This window comes from Chiloscyllium punctatum, chromosome 20, assembly GCF_047496795.1.
Source record: "Chiloscyllium punctatum isolate Juve2018m chromosome 20, sChiPun1.3, whole genome shotgun sequence".
Taxonomy (NCBI): Eukaryota; Metazoa; Chordata; class Chondrichthyes; order Orectolobiformes; family Hemiscylliidae; genus Chiloscyllium; species Chiloscyllium punctatum.
Window position 1 is genome coordinate 75,126,529 of NC_092758.1, and position 25,640 is coordinate 75,152,168.

Consider the following 25,640-nt stretch of genomic DNA (forward strand, 5'->3'; position numbering starts at 1 on the left):
ACAGCTGGGATCAAGTGTATCCATAGGACAGTAGGAGTATACTTAAGAGGGAAATCAGGAGGGCAAAAAGGGGATGTGAGATAGCCTTGGCAAATAGGGTTAAGGAGAATCCAAAGAAATTCTACAAATGCATTAAGAACAAAAGAGTAACTAGGGAGAGAATAGGGCCCCTTAAAGATCAACAAGGCCATCTATGTATGGAACCACAGGAGAATGGTGAGATACTAAAAGGATATTTCGTGTCAGCATTTACCGTGGAAGTAGACATGGAAGCTAGGGAACTTGGGGAAATAAATAGTGATGTCTTGAAAAGTGTCCATATTATAGAAGAGGAGGTGCTGGAGGCGTCGGGGGGTAAGGGAGTGGCGATAGAGGCCAAGGACTTGTATGTCCTCGGCAGAGTAGGAGAGGGAGTTAAAGTGTTCAGCCACGGGGTGGTAGGGTTGATTGGTGCCGGTGTCCTGGAGATGTTCTCTGAAGCGCTCTGCGAGTAGGCATTGTGTCTACCCAATGCAGAGGAAACTGCATCGGGAGCAATGGATACAGTAAATGACGTGTGGAAGTGCAGGTGAAACTTTGATGGATGTGGAAGAATCCTTTGGGGCCATGGGCGGAGGTGAGGGGGAAGGTGTGGGCTCAGGTTTTGCAATTCCTGCAGCAGTAGGTTTAGGTACCGGGAGGGGAGGGTGGATTGTTTGGGGGTGTGGACCTGATGAGGTAGTCGCGAGGAGAATGGTTTTTGCGGAAATTGGATAGGGGTGGAGAGGGAAATATGTCTGTGGTGGTAGGATCTGGGGGTTGCAAGTGGCAGAAATGGCAGAAGACGATGCAATTTATACAGAGCTTGGTGGGGTGGAAGGTGAGGACCGGCGGGAGGGGGGGGGGTGGAGTTCGAGGGCAGAGGTGCAGGAAGTGGATGAGATGCGCTGGAGGGCATCATCCACCACATGGGAGGGAAATTGCAGTCTTTAAAGAAGGAGGGCATCTGGTGTGATCTGTGATGGAACTGGTCCTCCTGGGAACAGATGCGGCAGAGGAATTGCAAATAAGGGATCGCATTTTTGCAGGAGGCAGGATGGGGGTTGGTGTAATCCAGGTAGCTATGGGAGTCTGTGGGTTTGTAGAAAATGTCAGTGTTGAGTTGGTCACCGTTGATGGAGATGGAGAGGTCCAGGAAGGGGACAGAGGTGTCAGGGACGGTCCAGGTGAATTTAAGGTCGGGATGGAATGTGTTGGTGAAGTTGATGAACTGTTCAACCTCCTCGTGGGAGCACGACGTGGTGCCGATGCAGTCAGCAATGTAGCGGAGGAAAAGATGGTGAAGAAGGCATGAGGCAAGATTGACTTCAATGGTCAGTGCATTGAATATACAAGTTGGACTGTCATGTTGTGACTGTACAGTACATTGGTGAGACCACGTTTAGAATACTGCTTCCAATTCTGCTCTCCTCGCTATGGGAAGGTTATTGTTAAACTTGAAAGCGTTCAGAAAATATTTACAAGGATGTTGCCGTGATTGGAGGGTTTATGTTATTGGGAGAGGCTGAATAGGCTCGGGCTTTTGTCCTTGGAGTATTGGAGGCTGGGGGGGTATCATTATAGAAATTTATAAAACCATTAGGTGTATAAGTAGGTTGAATAGCCAAGGTCTTTTTGCCAGGGTAGGGGAGCCCAAAACTAGAGACCATGGGTTTAAGATGAAAAGGGAAAGATTTAAAATGGATATCAGGGGCAGCTTTTCCACACAGAGGTTGGTGCATGTATAGAACGAGCTGCCAGAGGAGGTGGTGGAGGTGGGTGCAATTACAACACTTAAAAAATATCTGGATTGGTACAACATGAATAGAGAAGGTTTTGAGGTATATGGGCCAAATGCTGGCAAATAGGGCTAGATCAGTTTAGAATAGTTGGTCAATGCAGACAAGTTTGACCAAAGGGTCCATTTCCTTAAGGCTAATGCTGAGTATTCCAGTCATCTGTTCTGTTAGGGCCTTGTTTCCTTGGCAAAGAGTTCTTTAATGCCATTACTCTTTAAGTGACAAAGTTCCATGGTTCTTCCGTTTTACTCCTAACGCCTTGTTTTCTTGCCTCCTTTGATACTTGAATGCAGTCATCAAATGGAATGCTTTGCTTGAATCTTCACTTAAAGAAACATATAGATGAGAAATTAATTTTGCTCTGGTTCATTCTTACACGCACATATCCCTGAACTAAACCTCTTAATTGTCTTTGGAATGATATGATTTTTGTCTCCATTCTATCTGAACTTTTATTGCTTGCTGAAAACAAAAGTCCCAAAATCCTTCGCCTTTTTCATCACTCAAATGAATTTCTGAATTGTTTTTGGACCTTCTCAAAGTAATAAGATCCTTTTAATGATTACAAATGTGATTGCCTTGCCTTTTGTACTGATATGTAGAGTGCCTCCATTATTTAAGGTGTGGAGCCTCCCCTTTTGTTGTCTCCCACCATCATGATAGGTTGTGGCAAAACTGCAGACTTTCAATCTTAGCTATAGTTTGAGGGATCACTTCGCGCTCTCTGTAACATGGTGCTTATGCTGTTTAGCAGATCTGGTGCTGCTCCTGGAATGCCCTATTACAATACTATTATGTCAAGTCCCCTGTCTTGATACTTATTGTAGAATTTGTGTCATTCCCATTCAATGTTGTAACAGCAGTAGTTTGATTCCAACTATGCACATTTCATGGTAACTCGTAAGTTTGTGATATTGTCTGTTTTGCACACTTACAATGTCATTTTCAAGGTATTGTGGTGCAAATGTATCCATGGATTAAATTGCAAATCTCCTATCACTCATATCTGGTAGGTATGTACTCAGAACTAACACAACATACTCAATGCAGAAATGCAAAAATGTTTAAGATCCTCCTTTGCAAACCTTTTGCAGGAAGGCTCAGTGGTTAGCACTGCTGCCTCACAGCACCAGGAATCTGTTCGATTGCAGCCTCCAGCGACTTTCTGTGTGGAGTTTGCACATTCTCCCTGTGTCTGCCTGGGTTTCCTCCCACAGTCCAAAGATTAGGTGAAATGACCATGCTACGTTGCCCATAGTGTTCAGGGATATGTAGACTAGGTGCATAAGTCAGGGGTAAATGTAAAGTAACACGGTAGGGGAATGGGTCTGGGTGGGTTACTCTTTGGAGGTGTTTTGTGGACTTGTTATGGCCAGTTTCCACACTGTAGGGATTCTAGAGATAATTGATAGTCATTACCTACCTTTTTGTCATGTTTATGATCGACTGCTTTTACAGGATATTTAAACCAGTCATGTCACAGAGCTTTAGCTGTGCTTCTTTACGTTCATGCCCTTGACATTGCCATTACATACGCCATCTTAAAGAAGTTGGTAAAGATTGATGCAGTTCGATTCATGCTTCGGAACCACACTGTAAGTAGCTTTTATTTATCAGACAATAGTTTTTATTTTAAAAATGTTTTGCTAACTCATTGCAGATTATTCTTCTTTGAATAACACACTGTTATTTAGTCATAGAAGCTGAAGTAATGACCAGATGTGCAAAATTAAAACCAGGGTAATTATTTGCTCCTTGCATTTTCATGAAATTTGGGTACATTTTGTCGCATTTCGAAAGCTAGCTATTTAACCCAGCTCCTTGAAAGGGCCAGTTCATTTAAGTTCTGTAATATTAATCAGACAATCTGTGTTTAAACCCAATTTTTCCAGGCCACATGATTTTTGTTTTTATTAATCTATTTTACAATCACCTGTTCAGAAATATTATTTCATGCCTCTTGAGAAGATGGGATTTGAGCCCGGGCTTCCCAGTCCAGGGGAAGGGGCACTGCCACTGTGCCACAAGAGGGCTCTAAGCCACATGGTATTAGCCAGTTCAAGGAGTGAGCTTCAGTTTGTTTAGGGAGCAAATCAAATCAGCTAGGCCTATTAATCCATTTTTGAAAGTTCTTATGTGCACGTATCAGCCAAGAACAGGGCTGAACTCATCTCTTGTGTCCTACACTGTCAAATAACTTGCCTGGCGTACAGTCTCTGTGGGTTCACGTGCAGAAGTGTGAGACACTAGAGAGCTACTGATGCAATACCTTCAGAGACAAGGTATGAAAATTGAAGCTTTCCTCTACGGTATTGAAATGAGCGTATATAGTGATTAATTGCATTTTCCTCTGCTTCTCTTTTGGATCATTAGTGTGAACACTTCCCTTTCCTGGGCATCAGTGAACATTTCCACCTTGGTGATGCTGTTCTGAGATGCCGCACAACCTTCTATACAGCACTGACTCGCCTGCTTCTCATAGACTTGGGTAAGCTGGAAAAGTTCAGCTGTCACATTTGGAAAACGAACTATTTATCACAGCAGCTTGCCTCAGGCTTATACATGAAAATGGTTATTGTTAAAGACTTTTTCTGGGAGATTTTTTTCTTTTTATTAACCCGCCCCTTCGATTCTTTTTAAAATTAAATTTACGAGTATATTGATGAAAATAATATCGTCCTAAAATATAATGTTCCAATTCCTTTTTGTTTAGAACATATTAAAGTGCAGATTTTGTAATTAAATAAACTGGATTGTGCTAAATTTTGAGCTGCTTCTACAATCACTTGTCAGTCATTCGCATGGTGCATGGGAGCATCATGTAAAATTTCCTAGATTGCAGGGAATATAATTGGTCACACTTTTTCAAAAATGCTTTTCAGCATTCTGGCGTCATATAACGCCCTTCCTTCCTGAAGCTTGCCACTCTCACTGGGCTACAAACATTTGTTTCAATACCCTTCAAAGTGGCCTTTCTTCACATGTGACTGTGGACAGTTGGCTTCAACCAACTATTCAACTGAAGATGCTGTCACCACTGACCCCAAATAATGTTGTCATATGATGATCATAGGCATGGTACACTAGCTTTTGTTTCCTCCCACATGCCCAATAACATTAAAAGCAGTACCGTGCTATAACCAACAGCAAACTACTGCAGCTGCTTTAAATTGGAGATAAAAACAGAAAATGCTAAAGAAACTCAACAAGTCTGGCAACATTTGTGGAAAGAGAAATAGATTCAACATTTCATAAAAACATAGAAAATATGATTAGATGTAGGCTATTCAGCTTTTGAACTTGCTCTGACAATCAAATGATCACCCAATTAAGTACTACGTTCCCTCTTTCTCCCTATTACCTTTATCCTATTGATCTTACAAACTATATCTGACTCCTTCTTGAAAATATTCAATCCTTTGGCCTTAACTACTTTCTGTGGCAGAGAATTCCATAGGCTCACCACTTTTTGCATGACAGAATTTCTCCTCACTTTAGTCTGAAATGATCTCTGCCATACTCTTAGACTGTGACCCATAGGTATGGATTCATTGGGGCGTCCTTCCTGCATGTACCATGTCTGGTCCAGTTAGAAACGTTTAGGTCTCTATGACATTGATATTGCTCCCCACCTCCACCACCACCACCAAAACCACCACCCCCCAAAACAAAAAGTCACAGGTTGATTGGTTGGTAAAGAAGGCATTCAACACAATTGCCTTTTTGGTCAGAGCGTAGAGTATAGGTTTTGTGATATTATGTTACGGCCGTACAGAACATTGGCCGGCCACATCTGGAGTACTATGTACAGTTCGGGTCATCCTTCTGTAGAAAGGATATTATCAAATTGGAAAGAGTGCAGAAAAGATGTACAAAGATGTTACTGGGACTGGAGGGTTTACATTATAAGGTGAGGATGGATATGCTGATACATTTTTCCCTAGAGTGCAGAAGATTGAGGGGTGCTCTTATAGAGGTTTATAAAACAATAAGAGACATAGATAAGGTGACTTGCCAAGGTCTTTTCCCCACAATATGGAGAATTCAAAAGTAGAAGACATAGCTTTAAAGTGAGAAGAGAAAGATTTAAAAGGAATTTGAGGAGCAACGTTTTCTTTGAGAGGGTGGCCCTTATATGGAATGAACTGCCAGAGAAAGTGGAAGGTGCAGGTACAGTTACAATATTTAAAAACCATTTGGACAGGTACACGAAAAGGAAGGGTTTAGATGGATATGGGCCAAATCCAGACAAATGCCAACTGGTTTAGTTTGGGAAGACTGGTCGGCAGTTCTTATTCATGCAATAAGCTAAATGTCCTTTAAACTTTGTGACTGTACCCGCACCACCACTTCCTCTGGAAGTTCATTCCACCCATGAACCATCTTTGTGTAAAAAAATTGCCCCCATATCTTTTTTTAAATCTTTCTCCTCTCACCTTAAAAATATGCCCCCAGTCATCTGCAAATTTGGAGATATTGTGTTTAGTTCCCTCATCTAATTCATGAATATAAATTGTGAATAAGTCCAAGCACTGACCCCTGTGGTGTTCCTCTAGGCAGTGGATTTCACTTGGAAATTACTTGGAAGGTTAATTCTTCCTTCTGTCTACCAACCAGTTCCCTATCCATGACAGTGCACTACCATCACTATCTGCCCTCACCCCCCCCCCTCCACCCCACCTGTCCCAAGCACTTTAGTTTACATGCTAATCTCTTACTTGGGACCTTATCAAAAGCCTTCTGAATGTCTCTTCTTTTTTAAAACCCATATTCTGAGTTCTGGAACTGAGTTCTAAAGAAGCATCATACTAGACTCAAAATGTTAACTGTTTCCCTCTCCACCGATGTGATCAGACCTGCAGCGCTTCTATTTCTCCATCACTTTCTATTTTAATTTCACTAGTATAATTTTTCCTCTAGCTCAGCTCAGACAACTCAATGTGGTCAGCAATGAAATTCCTTATGTTCTGACTGTGTAGAGAGGAAGTGACTCGTCATGAATAGAGGGTGTGAAATCAGAGGGTTTCAATTTCAAAGAGTACAGCATGTGAAAGGAAAGGGATTCTGGTCAGGTTCAGGATTATGTGTGAAGAGAAAGTTATACAATTGGTAACCGTGCTTAATTTTATGCGATAATGGGTGTTAGCTGAAGACTCACTTGTCCTGTTATACTTGTGCAAAATATGGGCAGAATGGGCTGTTTTGTGCAATATATCTGAAGTAATCCATTGTAAATAAAACACTAGTCATGTTTGAATTACTGAAAGTGATAAAAAGAAGAAAAAAATACTGAAAATATGAATGATGGGTTGGAAATGCACTGTAACTCTGTCAGATTGGTGTCTCGATGAAATGTTAATTTATGTTTTCTGTGTCATGTACATTTTCAGCACATGAACCTGTTCAGCACATAGGTAGAAGATATTTATTTTCAGCTCTTTGAAATGTACTAACCAACTATCTATTTCTGCTATAGAAAACAAAGTGAAACATCGGCATAAAAGATAATTATTATTTCTAATATATTCTGGAGAAAAAACAAATATCTACAATTGGGTTAAAGACAATAATTCAGTCCCCAGATTCTGCTAGCATTTGTAATTGGAATTACCAAAAGTGCTGGATTGAATTACTTGCTTGTAACTCATTGCTTGCTATCTATTATCTTTTTAATGTACAGTGTATATCGTCATTCGTTCTTTGTAATCTTTAACATATGATTCAACTTGTGGTATTCCAAACATTTTAGGACCGTAGGGACCTGAGTAATACCCTCAGCACCTCCAGCCTCTTCAGTGAGATTATGGCTGATTTGATCTTATGCATCCACTTTGACTTCTGTATAGCTCAGATTTAAAATTATTAGTTGAACAAACATTTTACTGTTTTTCTGGGAGACTTTCCAACATTTGACTTGCCTTTTTCTTCTAATCTAATTATAGAAACATGGATTAATCTTGATAACTCTCTTCACAAGTCTCTCTTCACAGTTCCTTTTCTTGCACCTACTGTGCTTTTTGCCTTGTTTCATTGTTCTTCTGTCACACTATTATTTATATTTTTATGTCCTTTTCCATTAATTTTATATACTTTTATATAACTCCTCTGCTCGTCTTGGCTGTTTAATTTAATAAGTATCTCTCTTGTCCCTGAGGGATATAATTTGATCATGACTTTTAAAAAAAGCCTTAGTTGATCTCCTTTTACTATTTATGGTAGTTTTACTCAATAATAATTGACTAATTTGCTGTTGTCATTTGAATTGACCACACCGTAGTCTAGAATCTTAATAATGGTGTTAAGCTTATCCTTGTTAACCCTAACATTGTGTTTTAACATGTCATGATCTTTTATGTCAATGTTCTCTTCCCATTGACTTATTGACTATCTCAAACTAATTAGTAGATCTAATGAATGTTGTCTGCAAGTTGGGATCTCAAGCATTGGGGTCCAATGCACTCAAATTCCCTTGCTTTCTGACTTAAACTATTCTATTCTTTTCAATCCAGATGAAAATTAAATTCCCATTCATATATGCTAAAAATGTCTTTCATCTCCCAATCAATACTTTCTGCTTTGGTACCACACTCAAGAGGCACCATTCAGCTCTCATTACGCTTATGTCTTCTTTTATACCTCAATTCTAATTGCGTTGTTCCTGCAATTGTTTTCCCTTACTATATCCCTTCTTACTGTTGGTGTAATAATACCTTTTACAAATGAGGCCACTTGTTTTCCCCTTATAGTACCCCTATCCTTTTAGGAAAGCCTAACTCCCAATCATGAGTAGCTTCTCACCATATCTCAGTCATCACCATTACCTTCGACTATGACTGTGTTTGAACCTCTAATTCACTCAACTTATTTGATAACCTCATATTTTAGCAAATAAAAATTAAGAGACCTTAACTTGTGCTGCCACAATGTACTTTTCTCACACATTTAATATGTTAATTATTTGTCACTTGTGTTGTGATTCCTTTTTTTGGGACCAATCCAGGGTGTAACAGCTCTCAGGAACTCACTTTTTTTAAAGTGTTCCAAATATAATTTGCGGTACGTTTATTGGGATCCTTCCCTTAGATTCAAGATAAGCAAGCCTTCAGCTTTCTTTTATATGCAGACTCTTCAGCGCAAGTTTGGATCTCTTTCTAAATGTCCAAAGACAAGAGACTTTTTCTTCAAGTCTGTTCCCAAGCTAACTGCTTTTCACTTTGAGGTTTCCTGTAGATTTCTGGTAATAGGAGCAGGCATAGGTCATTCACGCCCTCACGGATGCTCTGCCATTCAGTAGGATCATGGTTGATCCAACATCCCTCACGAGCACTTTCCTGCCTTTTCCCCTGTAACTCTTGATTCTCCTAATGATTAAGAATCTATCTGTCTCAGCCCTAAATGTATACAAGAACTCTGCCCCCACGTTCTCAGAGGCAAGCAGATCCAAAGACACTCAACCCTCTGAAACAAGAAATTCCTCTTCATCTCAGTCTTACATTTTTTTCTACCAGTTCCAATTATTTTCCCCATCACAACATCAGTACCCAAAACTGAGCACAATCTCCCACCTGCATTCTGGACTGTGGGCGATATGGTTTGTATTTTCTGTGCTTAAGATGTAGACCTGGCTAGCATTTATACTTTTCCTCCCTTGACTCTAAGTGAGTTAGGAAATAGTGAGGACTGCAGATGCTGGAGAGTCAGAGTCGATAAAATGTAGTGCTGGAAAAAGCACAGCAAGTCAAGCAGCACCTGAAAAACTCTTTAGGAGAGTCAACATTTCAGGCAGGACCCTTGACCATGGTGCTGTCCAAATTGTTGACTCTCCTGGGAGCTCCTCAGATGTAGCCTGACCTGGTATGTTTGTCCCCGCATCACACTTTATCGACTTGAAGTGAGTTGCAAACTAAAATCTGTAATTGACTTTATGATATTTTCCTGGATTTATAGGAATGCCTGTAAGTTGCTTTTAATAGCTTTCTCTGCCTTATCTTGTCTCCAACGAGAAATATTAATTATCTACTATCTGTTAATTATCTCTGACACAATATTCTTTCACCTTATCATCAGAGGAACAGGTTTTGTGCAACAGTTTACAATACTGATACTGTTAACATCTCCATGGGTTTCAGAAAACTTTAACTATTTTGATTAAGGACATACCAACAGCTGTGATTTTTTTCAAATGTAAATAATGGTCACTTCTCTCTCAGTAGCACAGTTTGAGCCTTGCCTTTGATCCTTATTAATTACTACCCAGCTTTTAGTCGATACAGATTATATGATCATTCTCATTTACTTAAAATATAAGAATACAGTCCCAAATTATAATCCTCTTACAAATCAAAAAATATGTTTTTAAGACAAAATAATGATGCAAGCATTGTCATTGTAACCTATCTAGTTGTGAAGTTGATTTCATGTTCACTTAGTAATCCTTCAGTTTTTGTATGACATCTCTAACGAGTGGGAGTTGAACTCAGATCTTCTGGCCAAAGGTAGGGACAGTATCAGTATTTTACAAGACCAGGGCTGTCTCCAAGGAATATCATTACAGTATATGTGGTTCAGTGTGAGCCAGCATGGGATAGAAGCAGCCTCTGATTGCATGAACAATTCCTCTCAGATTCTGACAACTCTGTTTACCAAGATGCCTTTGGTTGCTCCCACAAAAGATGTTTCCATTGCAATTCCAGCATTTCACAAGTTGACTCACCCTCCCCTGTATGTACTTTCAACATTGGTCCCTATGGTCCCAGTCAGCATGGGCCTTGGGATGGGAAATCTGATTCACCCTGCCCTGGAGTCAGTTCTGCACAAGGTGCTTAATTTTATATTTGTAGTTTACAGTTTTACTGTTCTCATTAGAATGAAAACATTCTGCTGCTCGTCCCAGCGACTGTTGGAAAATAAGTAGTTCATATACCACTGACTCATCTAGTGTATGCCTATAAGAGCAGAAAGCTCAAAATTCATTATTGGTCTCACGACATGGGCAAAAATGGAAGAACCAGCTGTTGCTGTGAATTGTTCATCTTGCTGAATGAAAATTGCCCACATATCAAAATTGCCCACATATGAAGATTCTATTAGGTTTCCATTTCTCTTTTTTTGAAATTGAACGTCTAGATTAGTCATTGGGTTAAGGGATGAGAGAAAACACCAATCTTGGTGTTTTCAAACAGTATGCCATTGACTTTGGAAAGAATGGAGGGGGGAGCGAGGGGGGGTGGAATAAAGTTCTCCATGCTTTTACATGTGCTAAAAGCCTTTGCAAACCTTAGTAAAGTAGTTGCATCTTATACAAAAGCAAAATTCTATAACTGCTGAAAGTGTAAATGTTGGAAATATTCAGCTGATCAAACACATCTGTGGAAAAAGAAACCGAGTTAAAACTTCAGAATTCAATGTGAAAGATCATGCAGCTCAGACATTACCCCTGTTTATCTATCCCCCCCATGTACCTAACCAGCTGAATGGCCTCTGGATTTCTTTCCTCCTTCCATTTTGTGCATCCTTCCAGCTATCCAGTCTGCAAGGCCGGAAATTCCCTGCATAAACTGATCCATATCATTACCTTAATTGTCTCCTTTGAAACACTCCTTAAAAATTATCTCCTAGGTCAAGCTTTGGTGAATTATCTGAATAGCTCCTCATATGTAGTTTTGCATCAAAGTTTATTTTGTGACATTCTTTTTGAAGCTTCTCAGAACATTTTAACTGTGCCGTTGCTATAATTAAGTGTAAATGACTTTGCCTAACATTTATATGAATTCTCTTTTTCTCTGTCTCTCCCTCCCACAAAATATTGTGAATAAACATTTCAGAATTTAAAAATTGCCAGAAGCATTTTAGGTCATGTAACAAAGTTTGATCCTGTTTGCAAAGCTCCCTCAGTGGCCTAATTTGTAAATCAGTATCTAACAACTCCCACAGTCCAAGAATGTGCAGGTTAGGTGAATTGGCCATGCTAAATTGCCCGTAGTGTAAGGTGAAGGGGTAAATGTAGGGGAATGGGTCTCGGTGGGTTGCTCTTGAAGGGTCGATGTGGATTTATTGGGCCGAACGGCCTGTGTCCACACTGTAAGTAATCTAATCTAATCATGTTAGTTAGGTCAGGAGGTCCTGTCTCCAACTTTGTTGTTGCTTGTCTCAACTGGAACAGCAATAAACAATGCTCAAATTGGTCTCAGGTCCTAAAGATGTGTAGGATCAGTTAGCATTCCCCTTCCTTACTGATGGCCTGAGATTTTCACAACCACCAGACATCTCTACGCATTTTATAAAATAAAGTACGATCAAGAGGTAGTAATATAGGTCACTGTTATACTATCGGAAACACTGCAGTTGATATGCAAACAAATCCCTCAACCATCAGCGTGTTAATGACCAGTTAATCTGTTTTTTATGATGTTGATTGAGTGTTAAATATTGTCCAGGACACTTCTTTTCTTCAAAATAGTGCCACAGGATCTTTTGTTTCCACCAAGCATGCTATAATTTAAAATGTTCCATTTAAAAGTAATTCTGACAGTGCAACTCTCCCTCAGTAATTTACTGAAGTATAGGCCATTGTCTTTGTACTCAGTGTCTGGAATGGGATCTGACCTCAGAATCAGGAGTCTGAGAAATGGCAGTGTTACCAACATAGCCATGGCTGACACTCTCACAAATGAGCCACCTATTAGCACCTTTAGGGCTGAGGACGAAGATTTATTATTGAAAATGATGGATAAGTTTATTTGTGTTACTGTGAATGAAACAATGGAATAGTAATTCAGACATGTAAAAGATATCAAACCAGGTTATTTAAGAGTATTGCATTTAGTTATACTACAGTCTTTGCTGAACTGCAAGCTTTTCAATCATAGTATTTCCCACAATCAGGTTAACTCTTTGAGTTACTGTTATTTAATATTTTGTAATTAATATAATTTCTGTATCTAAATAAAGTATAATTAGTATATTTAATTATGTTCTCAATGCAGACAATTAAATACCTTAGTTGTATTGGATTTAAACAACAGGATCCAGCAACCAGTTTTCTGAATAAATGCAACTCTTGGTTTATTATCAAAACAAAACTAATAAAAATGCAATAGTTTGTTGACATATACAGTCAGGAATAGAGAAGTATAAATGCATGTAAATATTATTCTTTCTAAATATCCCTAAAACACTTTTGTAGCTCGGATGCTCGTTGTGGTTCTGTTCGCCAAGCTGGGAATTTGTGTTGCAGACGTTTCGTCCCCTGTCTAGGTGACATCCTCAGTGCTTGGGAGCCTCCTCAGGCATTTATAGTGGTTTGTCTCTGCCGCTTCCAGTTGTCAGTTCCAGCTGTCCGTTGCAGTGGCCGGTATATTGGGTCCAGGTCAAAGTGCTTATTGGTTGAATCTGTGGATGAGTGCCATGCCTCTAGGAATTCCCTGGCTGTTCTCTGTTTGGCTTGTCCTATAATAGTAGTGTTGTCCCAGTCGAATTCATGTTGCTTGTCATCTGCGTGTTGGCTACTAAGGATAGCTGGTCATGTCGTTTCATGGCTAGTTGGTGTTCATGGATGCGGATCGTTAGCTGTCTTCCTGTTTGTCCTATGTAGTGTTTTGTGCGGTCCTTGCATGGGATTTTGTACACTACATTGGTTTTGCTCATGCTGGGTATCGGGTCCTTCGTTCTGGTGAGTTGTTGTCTGAGGGTGGCTGTTGGTTTGTGTGCTGTTATGAGTCCTAGTGGTTGCAGTAGTCTGGCTGTCAGTTCAGAAATGCTCTTGATGTATGGTAGTATGGCTAGTCCTTTGGGTTGTGGTATGTCCTCATTCCATTGTCTTTCCCTTAGGCATCTGTTGATGAAATTGCGCGGGTATCCGTTTTTGGCAAGTGCATTGTATAGGTTTTCTTCTTCCTCTTTTTGCTGTTCTGGTGTACTGCAGTGTATTGTGGCCCTTTTGAATAGTGTCTTGATGCAACTTCTTTTGTGTTGTGTTGGAGTGGTTGCTTTCGTAGTTCAGGACTTGGTCTGTGTGTGTGGCTTTCCTATATCCCTTTGTGGTGAATTCTCTGTTAGGTGTTCTCTGTACCATCACGTCTAGGAATGGGAGTTGGTTGTCCTTTTCTTCCTCTCGAGTGAATCGGATTCCTGTGAGTGTGGCGTTGATGATCCGGTGTGTGTTCTCTATCGTACCTCTGATAACAAGGAAAAGACAAACACACAACCTCAACACCAAGGAGAGGGAAGCACTGAAATCACTAAGAAACGATAAGAACATAATCATACTACCAGCAGACAAAGGCAGAATGACGGTCATCCTGGGCAAAGCAGACTACATCCAAAAAGCGCAACAACTACTTGCAGATACCAACACCTACCAACAGAGGGAGTTTGACCCCACCCCACAGCTCACCAATAGGATAAACAACACACTGAGGAACCTACAAAAAAAACGGACAGATAACCAGGTTTGACCTACAAAGAATGAAACCTGAAAGCAACAACACCCCCAGATTCTATGGACTACCTAAAGTGCACAAACCAGACATCCCACTCAGACCCATGGTATCACTACCAGGGACACCATCACACAAACTGGCTAAAGAACTACAGCAGAAACTGAAACACCTGATCAGCGGATCCAGATACTCTATACAGTCAACACAGGAATTCTTGGACATCATCAGAAATATACACATAGACAAGGAAGAAACCATGGTCTCATTCGATGTAACGGCACTGTTCACCTCGATCGACAAAACCCTAGCCAGAGAAACAATAGCCAACCTGCTGGACATACAGAACAGACAACAGCACTATCAACAAAGAAGGCATACTCAAACTACTGGACCTGTGCCTCACAACACTCTTCACATTCAACAACCAAATAAATGAACAAATCAACGGCACACCCGTGGGCTCACCCATCTCTGGACTTATAGCAGAAGCGGTAATGCAAAGATTAGAACAAACAGTCTTACCGCAAACTCAACCTAAACTCTGGGTCAGATATATGGATGACACCTTTGTAATCATTAAAAACATAGAAATAGAGAACACACACTGGATCGAGAACCCAAAGGGTTTTTACAAATAAGTTAAGGACAAAAGGGTAACGAGGGAGAGAATAGGCCCCCTCAAAGTTCAGCAAGGCTGCAGAAAATGGGAGAGATACTAAACGAGTATTTTGCATCCATATTTACTGTAGAAAAGGATATAGAAGATATAGAATGTAGGGAAATAGATGGTGACACCTTGCAAAATGTCCATATTACAGAGGAGGAAGTGCTAGATGTCTTGAAACGCATTAAGGTGGATAAATCCCCAGGACCTGATCAAATGTACTCTAGAACTCTGTGGGAAGCTAGAGAAGTGATTGCTGGGCCTCTTGCTGAGATATTTGTATCATTGATAGTCACAGTTGAGGTGCCAGAAGACTGGAGGTTGGCAAACATGGTGCCACTGTTTAATAAGGGTGGTAAGAACAAGCCAGGGAACTATTGACCAGTGAGTCTGACGTCAGTGGTGGGCAAGTTGTTGGAGGGAATTCTGTGGGACAAGATGTACATGTATTTGGAAAGGCAAGGACTGATTAGGGATAGTTAACATGGCTTTGTGTGGGAGATCATGTCTCACAAACTTGATTGAGTTTTTTGATGAAGTAACAAAGAGGATTGATGAGGGCAGAGCGATAGATGTGATCTATATGGACTTCAGTAAGGCGTTTGACAAGGTTCCCCATGGGAGACTGATTAGCAAGGTTAAATCTCACGGAATACAGGGAGAACTAGCCATTTGGATACAGAACTGGCACAAAGGTAGAAGACAGAGGGTAGTGGTGGAGGGTTGTTTTTCAGACTGGAGGCCTGTGACCAGTGGAGTGCCACAAGGATCTTTGCTGGATCCTCTACTTTTTATCATTTACGTAAGTGATTTGGATGCGAGCATAAGAGGTATAGTTAGTAAGTTTGCAGATGACACCAAAATTGGACGTGTAGTGGACAACGAAGAGGGATACCTCAGGTTACAACAGGATCTTGACCAGATGGGCCAATGGGCTGAGAAGTGGCAGATAGAGTTTAATTCAGATAAATGCAAGGTGTTGCATTTTGGGAAAGCAAATCTTAGCAGGACTTATACGCTTAATTGCAAGTTCCTCAGGAGTGTTGCTGAACAAAGAGACCTTGGAGTGCAGGTTCATAGCTCCTTGAAAGTGGAGTCGCAGGTGGATAGGATAGTGAAGAAGACGTTTAGTATGCTTTATTGGTCAGAGTATTGAGTACAGGAGTTGGGAGGTCATGTTGCGTCAGTACAGGAAATTGGTTAGGCCACTGTTGGAATATTGCATGAAATTCTGGTCTCCTTCCTATCAGAAATATGTTGTGAAACTTGAAAGGGTTCAGACAAGATTTACAAGGATGTTGCCAGGGTTGGAAGATTTGAGCTATAGGGAGAAGCTGAATAGGATGGGGCTGTTTTCCCTAGAGCATCGGAGGTTGAGGGGTGACCTTACAGAGCTTTACAAAGCCATGAGGGGCATGGATAGGATAAATAGACAAAGGTTTTTTTCCCTGGGGTCAGGGAGTCCAGAACTAGAGGGCATAGGTTTAGGGTGAGAGGGGAAAGATATAAAAGAGACCTAAGGGGCAACTTTTTCACACAGATGGTGGTACATGTATGGAATGAGCTGCAAGAGGAAGTAGTGGAGGCTGGTGCAATTGCTACATTTAAGAGGCATTTGGATGGGTATATGAATAGGAAGCATTTGGAGGGATATGGGCCAGGTGTTGGCAGGTGGGACTAGATTGGTTTGGGATATCTGGTCGGCATGGTACCTACTAGAGAAGATGCAAGAAGGTGTTCTTGTGCATTCCGGCCACAAGAACAACTTCATATTTTCCAACATTTGCTAAATCTGCCACATTTTTGTGCACTTTGGGATCACTAAGGGTTCGACCGAAGGGTCTGTTTCCATGCTGTACATCTCTATGACAGATGAAGAATTAATTGTATTATCAATAAATATGTTCCCCTTGCATTTGAAAGATCAAAGGGGACTGAATAGGACAAGGGTTTAGATTCTGGTCTTTCATTATTGGGACCCAGGTCATACTAAGTTTGTTAACCAAGAATGTTTGCATGTTGTGTCAGTCTATATTTAGCTGAAAATGTGTTGCTGGAAAAGCGCAGCAGGTCAGGCAGCAACCAAGGAGCAGGAGAATCGACATTTGAGGCATGAGCCCTTCTTCAGGATCTTTAGAATAGAATCCCTATGGTGTGGAAACAGGCCCTTCGGCCCAACAGGTCCACACCGACCCTCCGAAGACCCATTCCCCTACATTCACCCCTGACTAATGCACCTAACACTACGGGCAATTTAGCATGGCCAATTCACCTAACCTGCACATCTTTGGACTGTGGGAGGAAACCGGAGCACCCGGAGGATGTTGCCAGGGTTGGAAGATTTGAGCTGTAGGGAGAAGCTGAATAGGATGGGGCTGTTTTCCCTGGAGCGTCGGAGGTTGAGGGGTGACCTTATAGAGCTTTACAAAGCCATCATTGCACAATTATACACTTTTGGCAGAAATTGCTGGAAAAGCTCAGCAGACTTGGCAATATCTGTGAAGAGAAATCAGTTAACTTTTCGGGTCGAGTTCTGAGGAAGGGTCACTCAACCCAAAACTTTGACTCTGATCTTTCTCCACAGATGCTGCCATGTCTGCTGAGCTTTTCCAGCATTTTCTATTTTTGTCTCTGATTTACAGCATCTTTCAGTTTTTATATGCTTTTGATTCCATCTCAAACCTTTCTATTTAATCATAATAGGGTCCATCCCTAGGGATTTTAATTACTCATTAGAATGTATCTGTTGTGTATATTCTGAAACATGTTCTTCAACCTGGAATTTCAGAAATATTCTTTAAGTACCATTATTGTAGAAAATAAAAGCTCTTGGTATAAAGGTAATATGTTGGCATAAATAGAAGATTGGCTTGCAGAAAATAGTGAGAATGCATAAATGGGTCTTTGTGTGATTGGCAGTACACAATGAGTGAAGTCCCACATGGATTTGTGCTAGGATCTCAACCTTTTACAGTTTACATGAATGGCTTAGTTGAAGGTATCAATGACGTAATTAAATTTGCAGATGACAGAAAGATATGTAGGAAAGTACACTATGAATAAAAAGTTAGCAGAACAATATAGGTTCACTAAGTGTGCAAAAATGTAGCAGATTTAGCAAATGTTGGAAAATATGAAGTTGTTCATGTGGCCAGAATGCACAAGCAGTGTATCACTTAAATAGAAAAAGCCTGTGGAGTTTGAAGGTGAAGGAGGATCTAGGTGTTCTTGTCTCTGATCACAAAATGGTAGTATGCAGGTCCAGACAGTAATCAAGAAGGCTAATAGAATGCTGTCCATTATTATGAGATAAATTAAAGATAAAAGTAAGAATGTTATGCTTCAGTGTACATGATGAGACTACATCATAAATACAGCATGTAGTTTTGATCTCCTTATTTAAGGAAGGCCGTAAAGGCATTGGTGTTGATTCTGATGTCAGGAATGAGTAGGTTGACTTATGAGGATAGATTGAATAGACTGAACTTTTTCCACTGGAGTTTAGAAGAGTGAGGGATAATTTGATTGAAGTGTATAAGATCCCAAAGTGTCTTGACAAGTTGGATGTGGCGAGGATATTTCCTCTTGTGGGTGAGTCCAGACCCAGAGGGCACGATCTTAAAATTAATGGTCACCCTTTTAAAAATGGTGATGAGGAGTTTTATTTTTAGTCAAGTGTTGTGCAGCTTTGGAACTCGCTATCTTAGAAGGCAGCAAAAGTGGCTTCATTGAATATTTGTAAGATAAAGGTGAATAGATTCTTGTTTGGCAAGGAAATTGAAGGTAGCTGGGAATGTGGAATTCTAAGCATAAAACAGACGCAATTGAATGTCAGTGTAGGCTTGAGGGGCCAAATAAAGTACTTCTACACCTATTTCTTTCCTACGGTCATATGTGCGTAAATGCCTACTACTGCATCTATATTGACTTGTCCGAGTTTACCTATTCACTTTAGCCAGCTCTGTAGTTATACACTCATCACTGCCCACATTTGTTTTTTTAAATGTCTCATACCCACTCATCCCTGCCTCGTATAATATTATTGTCAATGCTGCTTCAAGGTGCCTTCACTATAAAATAACTAATGATTATGTTTTGATTGAATATTGCCAGGCTACTAGTGTAGCCCATTTTCTTCTGGCTCCAGGACATGTTCTAAGATAGTATCCTGAAAACATTAAACATACAAAAGCAGAAATTGCTGGAAAAATGCAGCAGGTCTAGCAGTATTTGTGGACAGAAAGCAAAGTTAATATTTTGAGTTCAGTGATAATGGTTAGCACAGCTGGCTCACAGTGGCAGGGACCCAGGTTCAATTCCAACCTTGGCTGAGTGTGCAGTTTACACGTCCTACCTGTGTCTATGTGTGTTTCCTTCAGGTGCTCCAATTTTCTGCCTAAGTCCAAAGAAGTGCAGGTGAGGTGGATTTGCCCTTCTAAAAATTGCCCTGTAATATCCTGGGATGTGCAGATAAGGCAGGTTAGTCATGGTAAAAACCTCATGCAGAGTTATGGGATGTGGGGATGTGGGTCTTGATGAGATGCTCTTCAGAGGGTTATTGCAGACTCAATGGGTCTACTGGCTTTTTGTTGCAATGTACGGAGTCTGATTCTATGGCTGTTCTTTGGAACTTCACTTTAGAGGGCGTAACCTCAAATAACGGGTCATCCATTTAAGACAAATGAGGAAAAATTTCTTCTCAGATCATAGTGATTCTGTGGAATTTTTTAATGCAAAGAGCTGCCGAAGCTAGATCGTTAAGTATATGGAAGGCTGAGGTAGACAGATTTTTAATCAGTAAGAAAATCAAGAGTAACAGGGAAAAGTCAGGAAAGTACAGTTGAAAATTATCCTATCAGCATTGCAGGTTCAGTGGCCTGACTGGCATACTTCTCCTCTGTCATGTGGTCTTCTACTTCATCCTAAAATATGGTTACTGTTAGAGGCACTGTACACTGTTCCCACATGTGATGTGCTGTATTTATTGTCTCTCATCTCTACTGTTTCCACATTCATGTTTCCTGATCCTAGGTCATTCTGTCAAATTTATACCATCATAAACAGGAGGACCTCGCTAACTTTTTGTCATTCTTAAATGTCCTGTACCCTTCAGGTAACAAACCATGTCATCCTGCAGCCATATTTCTGTAATAGTTACCAAATTATTCTTATTTCTGTTTTCACTATTCTGACTTCTACACTTATGGCCCCTGCATGGTACAGGTCAAAAGTCTATACCAGTAGTATGTATTCCACTATATCCCGTATTGTTGCTGGTGCCCACAAACCAGAAGCCACTATCCCACAGTAGTCTTTGAGCCGAACATTCTTTTATCTAATCAATTTGACCTATGCTAGTTAGTACATGGCCCAAGTAATAATCCAGAGATTATTGAGGTTCTGCTTCTTAATTTAGCATCTAACTCTTTATATTGACTATGCAGGACCACTTTCTTTGTCCTGTCTGTGTCACTGGTGTCCTTCTTGATTTGTCACATATCTATAGTTCAGTCTCCAGCTCATAAACTCTGTGGCAAAGCTATACAAAACTCGCTCAGTTGCTTCAGATGTGTTTTACCCTGGTTCACATTGGCGTCCAGAAACTCCAACTTGCTGCAGTTGTGACATATAATTTGTCCTACCATCCTTAATGTTCTAAGTAATTATGTAATTATATTAATTAGTTAACTATTTATTTATGTGACTACATCTCAGCAACCTTACCACCAGTTGCTAAACTACTTTGAACCTAAGAACAAACCTTTATCAAACACTTACCAATTAACTAGCATTGTCTACTGTAAAAAAATTAAAAACCAATTCCTGAAGGCTAGAGCATGGTGGTGGACTGAAGGCCTGTGACCAGCGATATTCTACAAGGATCGGAAGTGGGTGCACTTTTGTTTATCATTTCTATGAATGATTTGAATGAGAATATAGGAGGCATGATTATAAATTTGTGTATGACATCAAAATTGGTGGTATATTTGACAGTGAAGAAAGTTATCTGAGATTACAAAGAGAACTTGGTCAGTTGGGTGAGGAGTGGCAGATGGAGTTTAATTTGGATTAATGTGAGGTATTGCATTTCAGTAAAACAAACAAGGGCAGGATTTACAAATGGCAGGGTCCTGGATACTTTTGTGGAACAGAAAGACATAGGCGTTCAGACACATAATGCTTTGAAATTTGCATTGCAGGTAGAAAGGGAGCATAGGAGGTTGAGCAGTCACCTGAAAGATGTTTATTACTGCTACCAATCTGTATGACTCTAAGAAAAAGTTATTAAAGCAAATACAGAGGATCACTGTGTCCCCTTTGTCCCTACTCCCTTAATCACCTGCTCCCAGCACTCTATTGTAAGTCACCCTCAAGTGCTAAGTCAAATAAAATTTGCTTGCTGTACATGTATTGATCACAAAAGGGCTACAAGACCCAGTTACTGATGAACTGGTTGTAGGTTTGCTCGCTGAGCTGGAAGCTTCATTTTCAGACATTTTGTCACCATACTAGGTAACATTATCAATGAGCTTCCAGATGAATCACTGGTGGCATGCCCACATTCTATTTATGTGTTTAGGTTTCCTTGGGTTGGTGATGTCATTTGACATGGTGACATCATTTGCTGTGGTGATATCATTTCCTGTTCTTTTTCTCATGGGGTGGTAAATGGGATCCAAGTCAATGTGTTTGTTGATAAAGTTATGGTTGGAATGCCATGCTTCTAGGAATTCTCATGCGTGTCTCTGTTTGGCTTGTCCTAAGATGGATGTGTTGTCCCAGTCGAAGTGGTGTCCTTCCTCATTTTTATGTAAGGATACTAGTGAGAGTGGGCCATGTCTTTTTGTTCATGTACCCTGGTGGCAAGTTTTTCTGCCTTTTTGTCCAATGTAGTGTTTGCTACAGTTCTTGCAAGGTATTTTGTAAATGACACTAGTTTTGCTTGTTGTATGTATCAGGTCTTTCAAGATCATTAGCTGCTGTTTTAGTGTGTTGGTGAGTTTGTGGGCCACCATGATGCCAAGAGGTCTGATTAGTCTGGTAGTCAATTCCAAGATGTTTTTGATGTAGGGGAGATGGCTAAGGTTTCTGGACGTGTTTTGTCTGCTTGTTGAGGTATTTTGCTGAGAAATCGGCGGACAGTGTTCATTGGATACCCGTTCTTTTTGAATACACTATAGGTGACTTTCCTCTGCGTAGTTCCTCCTTGCTGCAGTGTGTGGTGGCTCATTGAAATAATGTTCTAATGCAGCTCAACGAGCAAACCTACATCCAGCACCTCAACCTGAGCTACAAATCTTCTCAAAAGTCGCTAGATGAACTGGTTTCAGATTGCATCTTTAATTAATTCAGTCCAACTGCACTTCCCCTGGTGGCCTTGTTAATACCTGCTTAAATCTGGCAACAACATTTAAACTGTGGATTTCAGTCAAAAGTTAACCACAAACAACATTGTACTTGAAAATAAGATTTAGAATTTCCTACTCACCAATTGCCAACATTAGTTTCTTCCTTCACTTCTCTGTCAGTGCTACTGACTGCCAATTTCAGGGTCCTCCTCTTGCACACTCGCCATAAAGAGTGAAAAGTTATATGTGCTAAGATATCTGGAGAAAGAACTATTTTCAGGGCAGGACTTATACACTTAATGGTAAGACTCTGGGAAGTGTTGTTGAACAAACAGACCTTGGATGCAGGTTCGTAGTTCCTTGAAAGTGGAGTCCCAGATAGACAGGCTAGTGAAGAAAGCATTTGGAATGCTTGCCTTTATTGGTCAGTGCATTGAGTGTAGGAGTTGGGAGGTATTTTGCAAGGTATTTTGTAACTGTAACAAGAACTGTAACAAACACTACATTTGACAAACAGGCAGAAGACTAGCCACCAGGATACGTGAACATCAACTAGCCACAAAAAGACATGACCCACTCTCACTAGTATCCTTACATACAAATCAGGAAGGATACCACTTCAACTGGAACAACACATCCATCCTAGGACAAGCCAAACAGAGGCTCGCACAAGAATTCCTAGAAGCATGGCATTCCAACTGGAACTTTATCGACAACCACATTGACTTGGATCCCATTTACTGCCATCTGAGAAAAAGAACAGGAAATTACATCACCACAGAAAATGAAATCACCAACCCAAGGAAACCTAAACACATAAATAGAAAGTGGGTCGTACCACCAGTGCTTCATCCGGATGCTCACTTATGATGTTACCTGATATGGTGACAAAATGTCTGAAAATGAACCTTCCACTCAGCAAGCAAACCTACGTCCAGAACCTCAACCTGAACTACAAATCTTCTCAAAACTCGCTGATCGTATGCTGTACCTCAAAAGCCTAGTGATTTTTTTTAGTCACGCATAGCAGGAACATTTGTAGCATATATCAGAATTGTTTGATCAACTTCAGGAGGTGGGTTTGTTGATAAAGCCAGCGAAGAATGAATTTGCAAAAGCCCAGGTCAAGTTCTTGGATTACGAGATTTAAAACAAAGGTTATTGGGAAGTTTCCCAAACCATCGACGAAAAGGACAGTACTATGATTTATGAGTAATTTTTATCGGATGTTTGTACTGAATTTTAGCAATGTTGTTGCTCCATTGACTGATTTATTGAAGAAGTGCGGAAAATTTCAGTGGATAGTGGACTATCAGAAGGCATTTGACACCCTGAAAGCTGTGGTAACCACTGCCTCAGTGTTAGCTACACCTAATTATTCAAGATTTGGAGATGCCAGTGTTGGGCTGGGGTGTACAAAGTTAAAAATCACACAACACCAGGTTATAGTCCAACAGGTTTAATTGGAAGCACATTCGGAGCGTTGTCCCTTCATCAGGTGTAGTGGAGGGGTCAATCCTAGCACACAGAATTTTTAGCAAAAATTTACAGTGTGAGTAACTGAAATTATACATTGAAATGTTAATTGTCTGTTAAGCCTTTCATCTGTATTCTAACAGATGAAAGGCTTAACAGACAATCAATTTTTTAATGTATAATTTCAGTTGCATCACACTGTAAATTTTTGCTATAAATTCTTTGTGATAGGATTGAGCCCTCCACTATCACCTGATGAAGAGGCGACACTCCGAAAGCTAGTGTGCTTCCAATTAAACCTGTTGGACTATAACCTGGTGTTGTGTGATTTTTAACTAATTATTCAAAGCCATTCAAGGTAGCTATCGATGCAAGTGATGTGGTAAAAACAATGACTGCAGATGCTGGAAAGCAAATACTGGATTAGTGGTGCTGGAAGAGCACAGCAGTTCAGGCAGCATCCAACGAGCAGCGTGGCTGTTTGTGCTGTACTCTTACAAGAAGACAATGCAAAAATAGTAAGACCTATTGGGTATTTTTCCAGAAAATTGAATAATCATGAACAATTAGTGTAGGATATCTGGTCGGCATGGATGAGTTGGACCCGAGGGTCTGTTTCCATGCTGTACATCTCTATGACTGTATGATTGAAAAGGAGAACTTGAGCTTGGTGTTGGTATTGCACGTGTTCAACATTTATACTGCCAGTAATGTGTCTGGGACAAAAAAAACTGCAGATACTAGAATCCAAAGGAGAGAAGCAGGAAGCTGGAAGAACACAGCAAGTCAGGCAGCATTTGAAGGTGGAGAAGTCAATGTTTCAGGTGTAACCCTTCTTCAGGATTGGGAGTGGATATAAGGAGAGCTGCAGATATAAAGGGTCGTGGGGTAGGGTTGTGAGGTGGGGATAGGTGAACACAGATAGGACGTACACTGGTTGGTCAATGGGAGGATTGAATCCGTTTGATGGCTAGAAGGAAGTGTTGATGAGAGGAATGGAAGGGAGGGGGAGGGGCTGGAAAAGGAATCAAGATAAACTCCCTCCCCATCACCCATCTCCCTTCCTAGTCCCTCCTTTCCATTCTTTCATCAACCCTTCCTTCTAGCTATCATCCCGATTCATTCCTTCCATTGACCAACCAGGTCATATCCTCTACCCCTCTCCACCTAACCCCACTTCCTCACCCTGCCCTTCCCCCCCCAAGCCTTTTATCTGCAGCTTCCCCTACACCTCCAGTCCTGAAGAAAGGTTACACCCAAAATGTTGACTTCTCCACCTCCTAATGCTGCCTGGCATTATGTGTCTGAGACAATTGTATATACTGATTATAACCCATTAAAGTTTTTTGAGAAATTTAATGACAAAAATTCCTGATTGTTTAAACGAAGCTTATAATTGCAGCTTTTCAATCTGAAAATAGTACAGTGGTATGGTGGTATACTGATGTTTTTTGTCGCAACTTTGATGAATAAAGATGGAGGCATTCAATGGCAGGACATCAAAAGGCTGAAATAGACTGTAGTAGTTAATGTTTAGAGACGTTTAGAGTCGATGTCATGTATATGTATTGTGTACTAATAATGTATGACTAAGGGTTTTTAAAAATGAAGCCGTCTTTGTATATTCGTGGTTCATATTTGTTAAAAGTGGGAGATTTGACAAAGCTGTGGCTTTAAGAGATTATTTTGTTCTGGCTTTGTTAATGAGAGATTTTAAGACAGACATGACAAGCTGTCTTGTTGGAAAGCCAATAAAATAAATAGCTTGCGAAATCTTTGGTGTTTTCTTTTAAAGGTTGGAATAATAACAGCAGCCTGAATGGATGTGGTCAAGCTCCCACCCACAGAATCAGGAGATTAGTTTTAGCATTCAGCTTCAGTAGCTATTGGTGTC

At 40.5% G+C, this 25,640-nt stretch overlaps 1 protein-coding gene across 1 annotated transcript in view; it reads left to right on the top strand.

Annotated features, from left to right (window-relative positions):
- The first annotated feature begins 813 nt into the window (after nt 1-813).
- The window catches only part of LOC140491824 (ran-binding protein 17-like), a 430,222-nt gene continuing 405,395 nt past the window's right edge, over nt 814-25,640 (top strand). The window contains exons 1-3 of the mRNA XM_072590219.1: nt 814-859; nt 3,276-3,412; nt 4,191-4,305. Of these exons, the coding sequence (XP_072446320.1) occupies nt 814-859; nt 3,276-3,412; nt 4,191-4,305 (298 nt within the window). The remainder of the gene's footprint in view (nt 860-3,275; nt 3,413-4,190; nt 4,306-25,640) is intronic.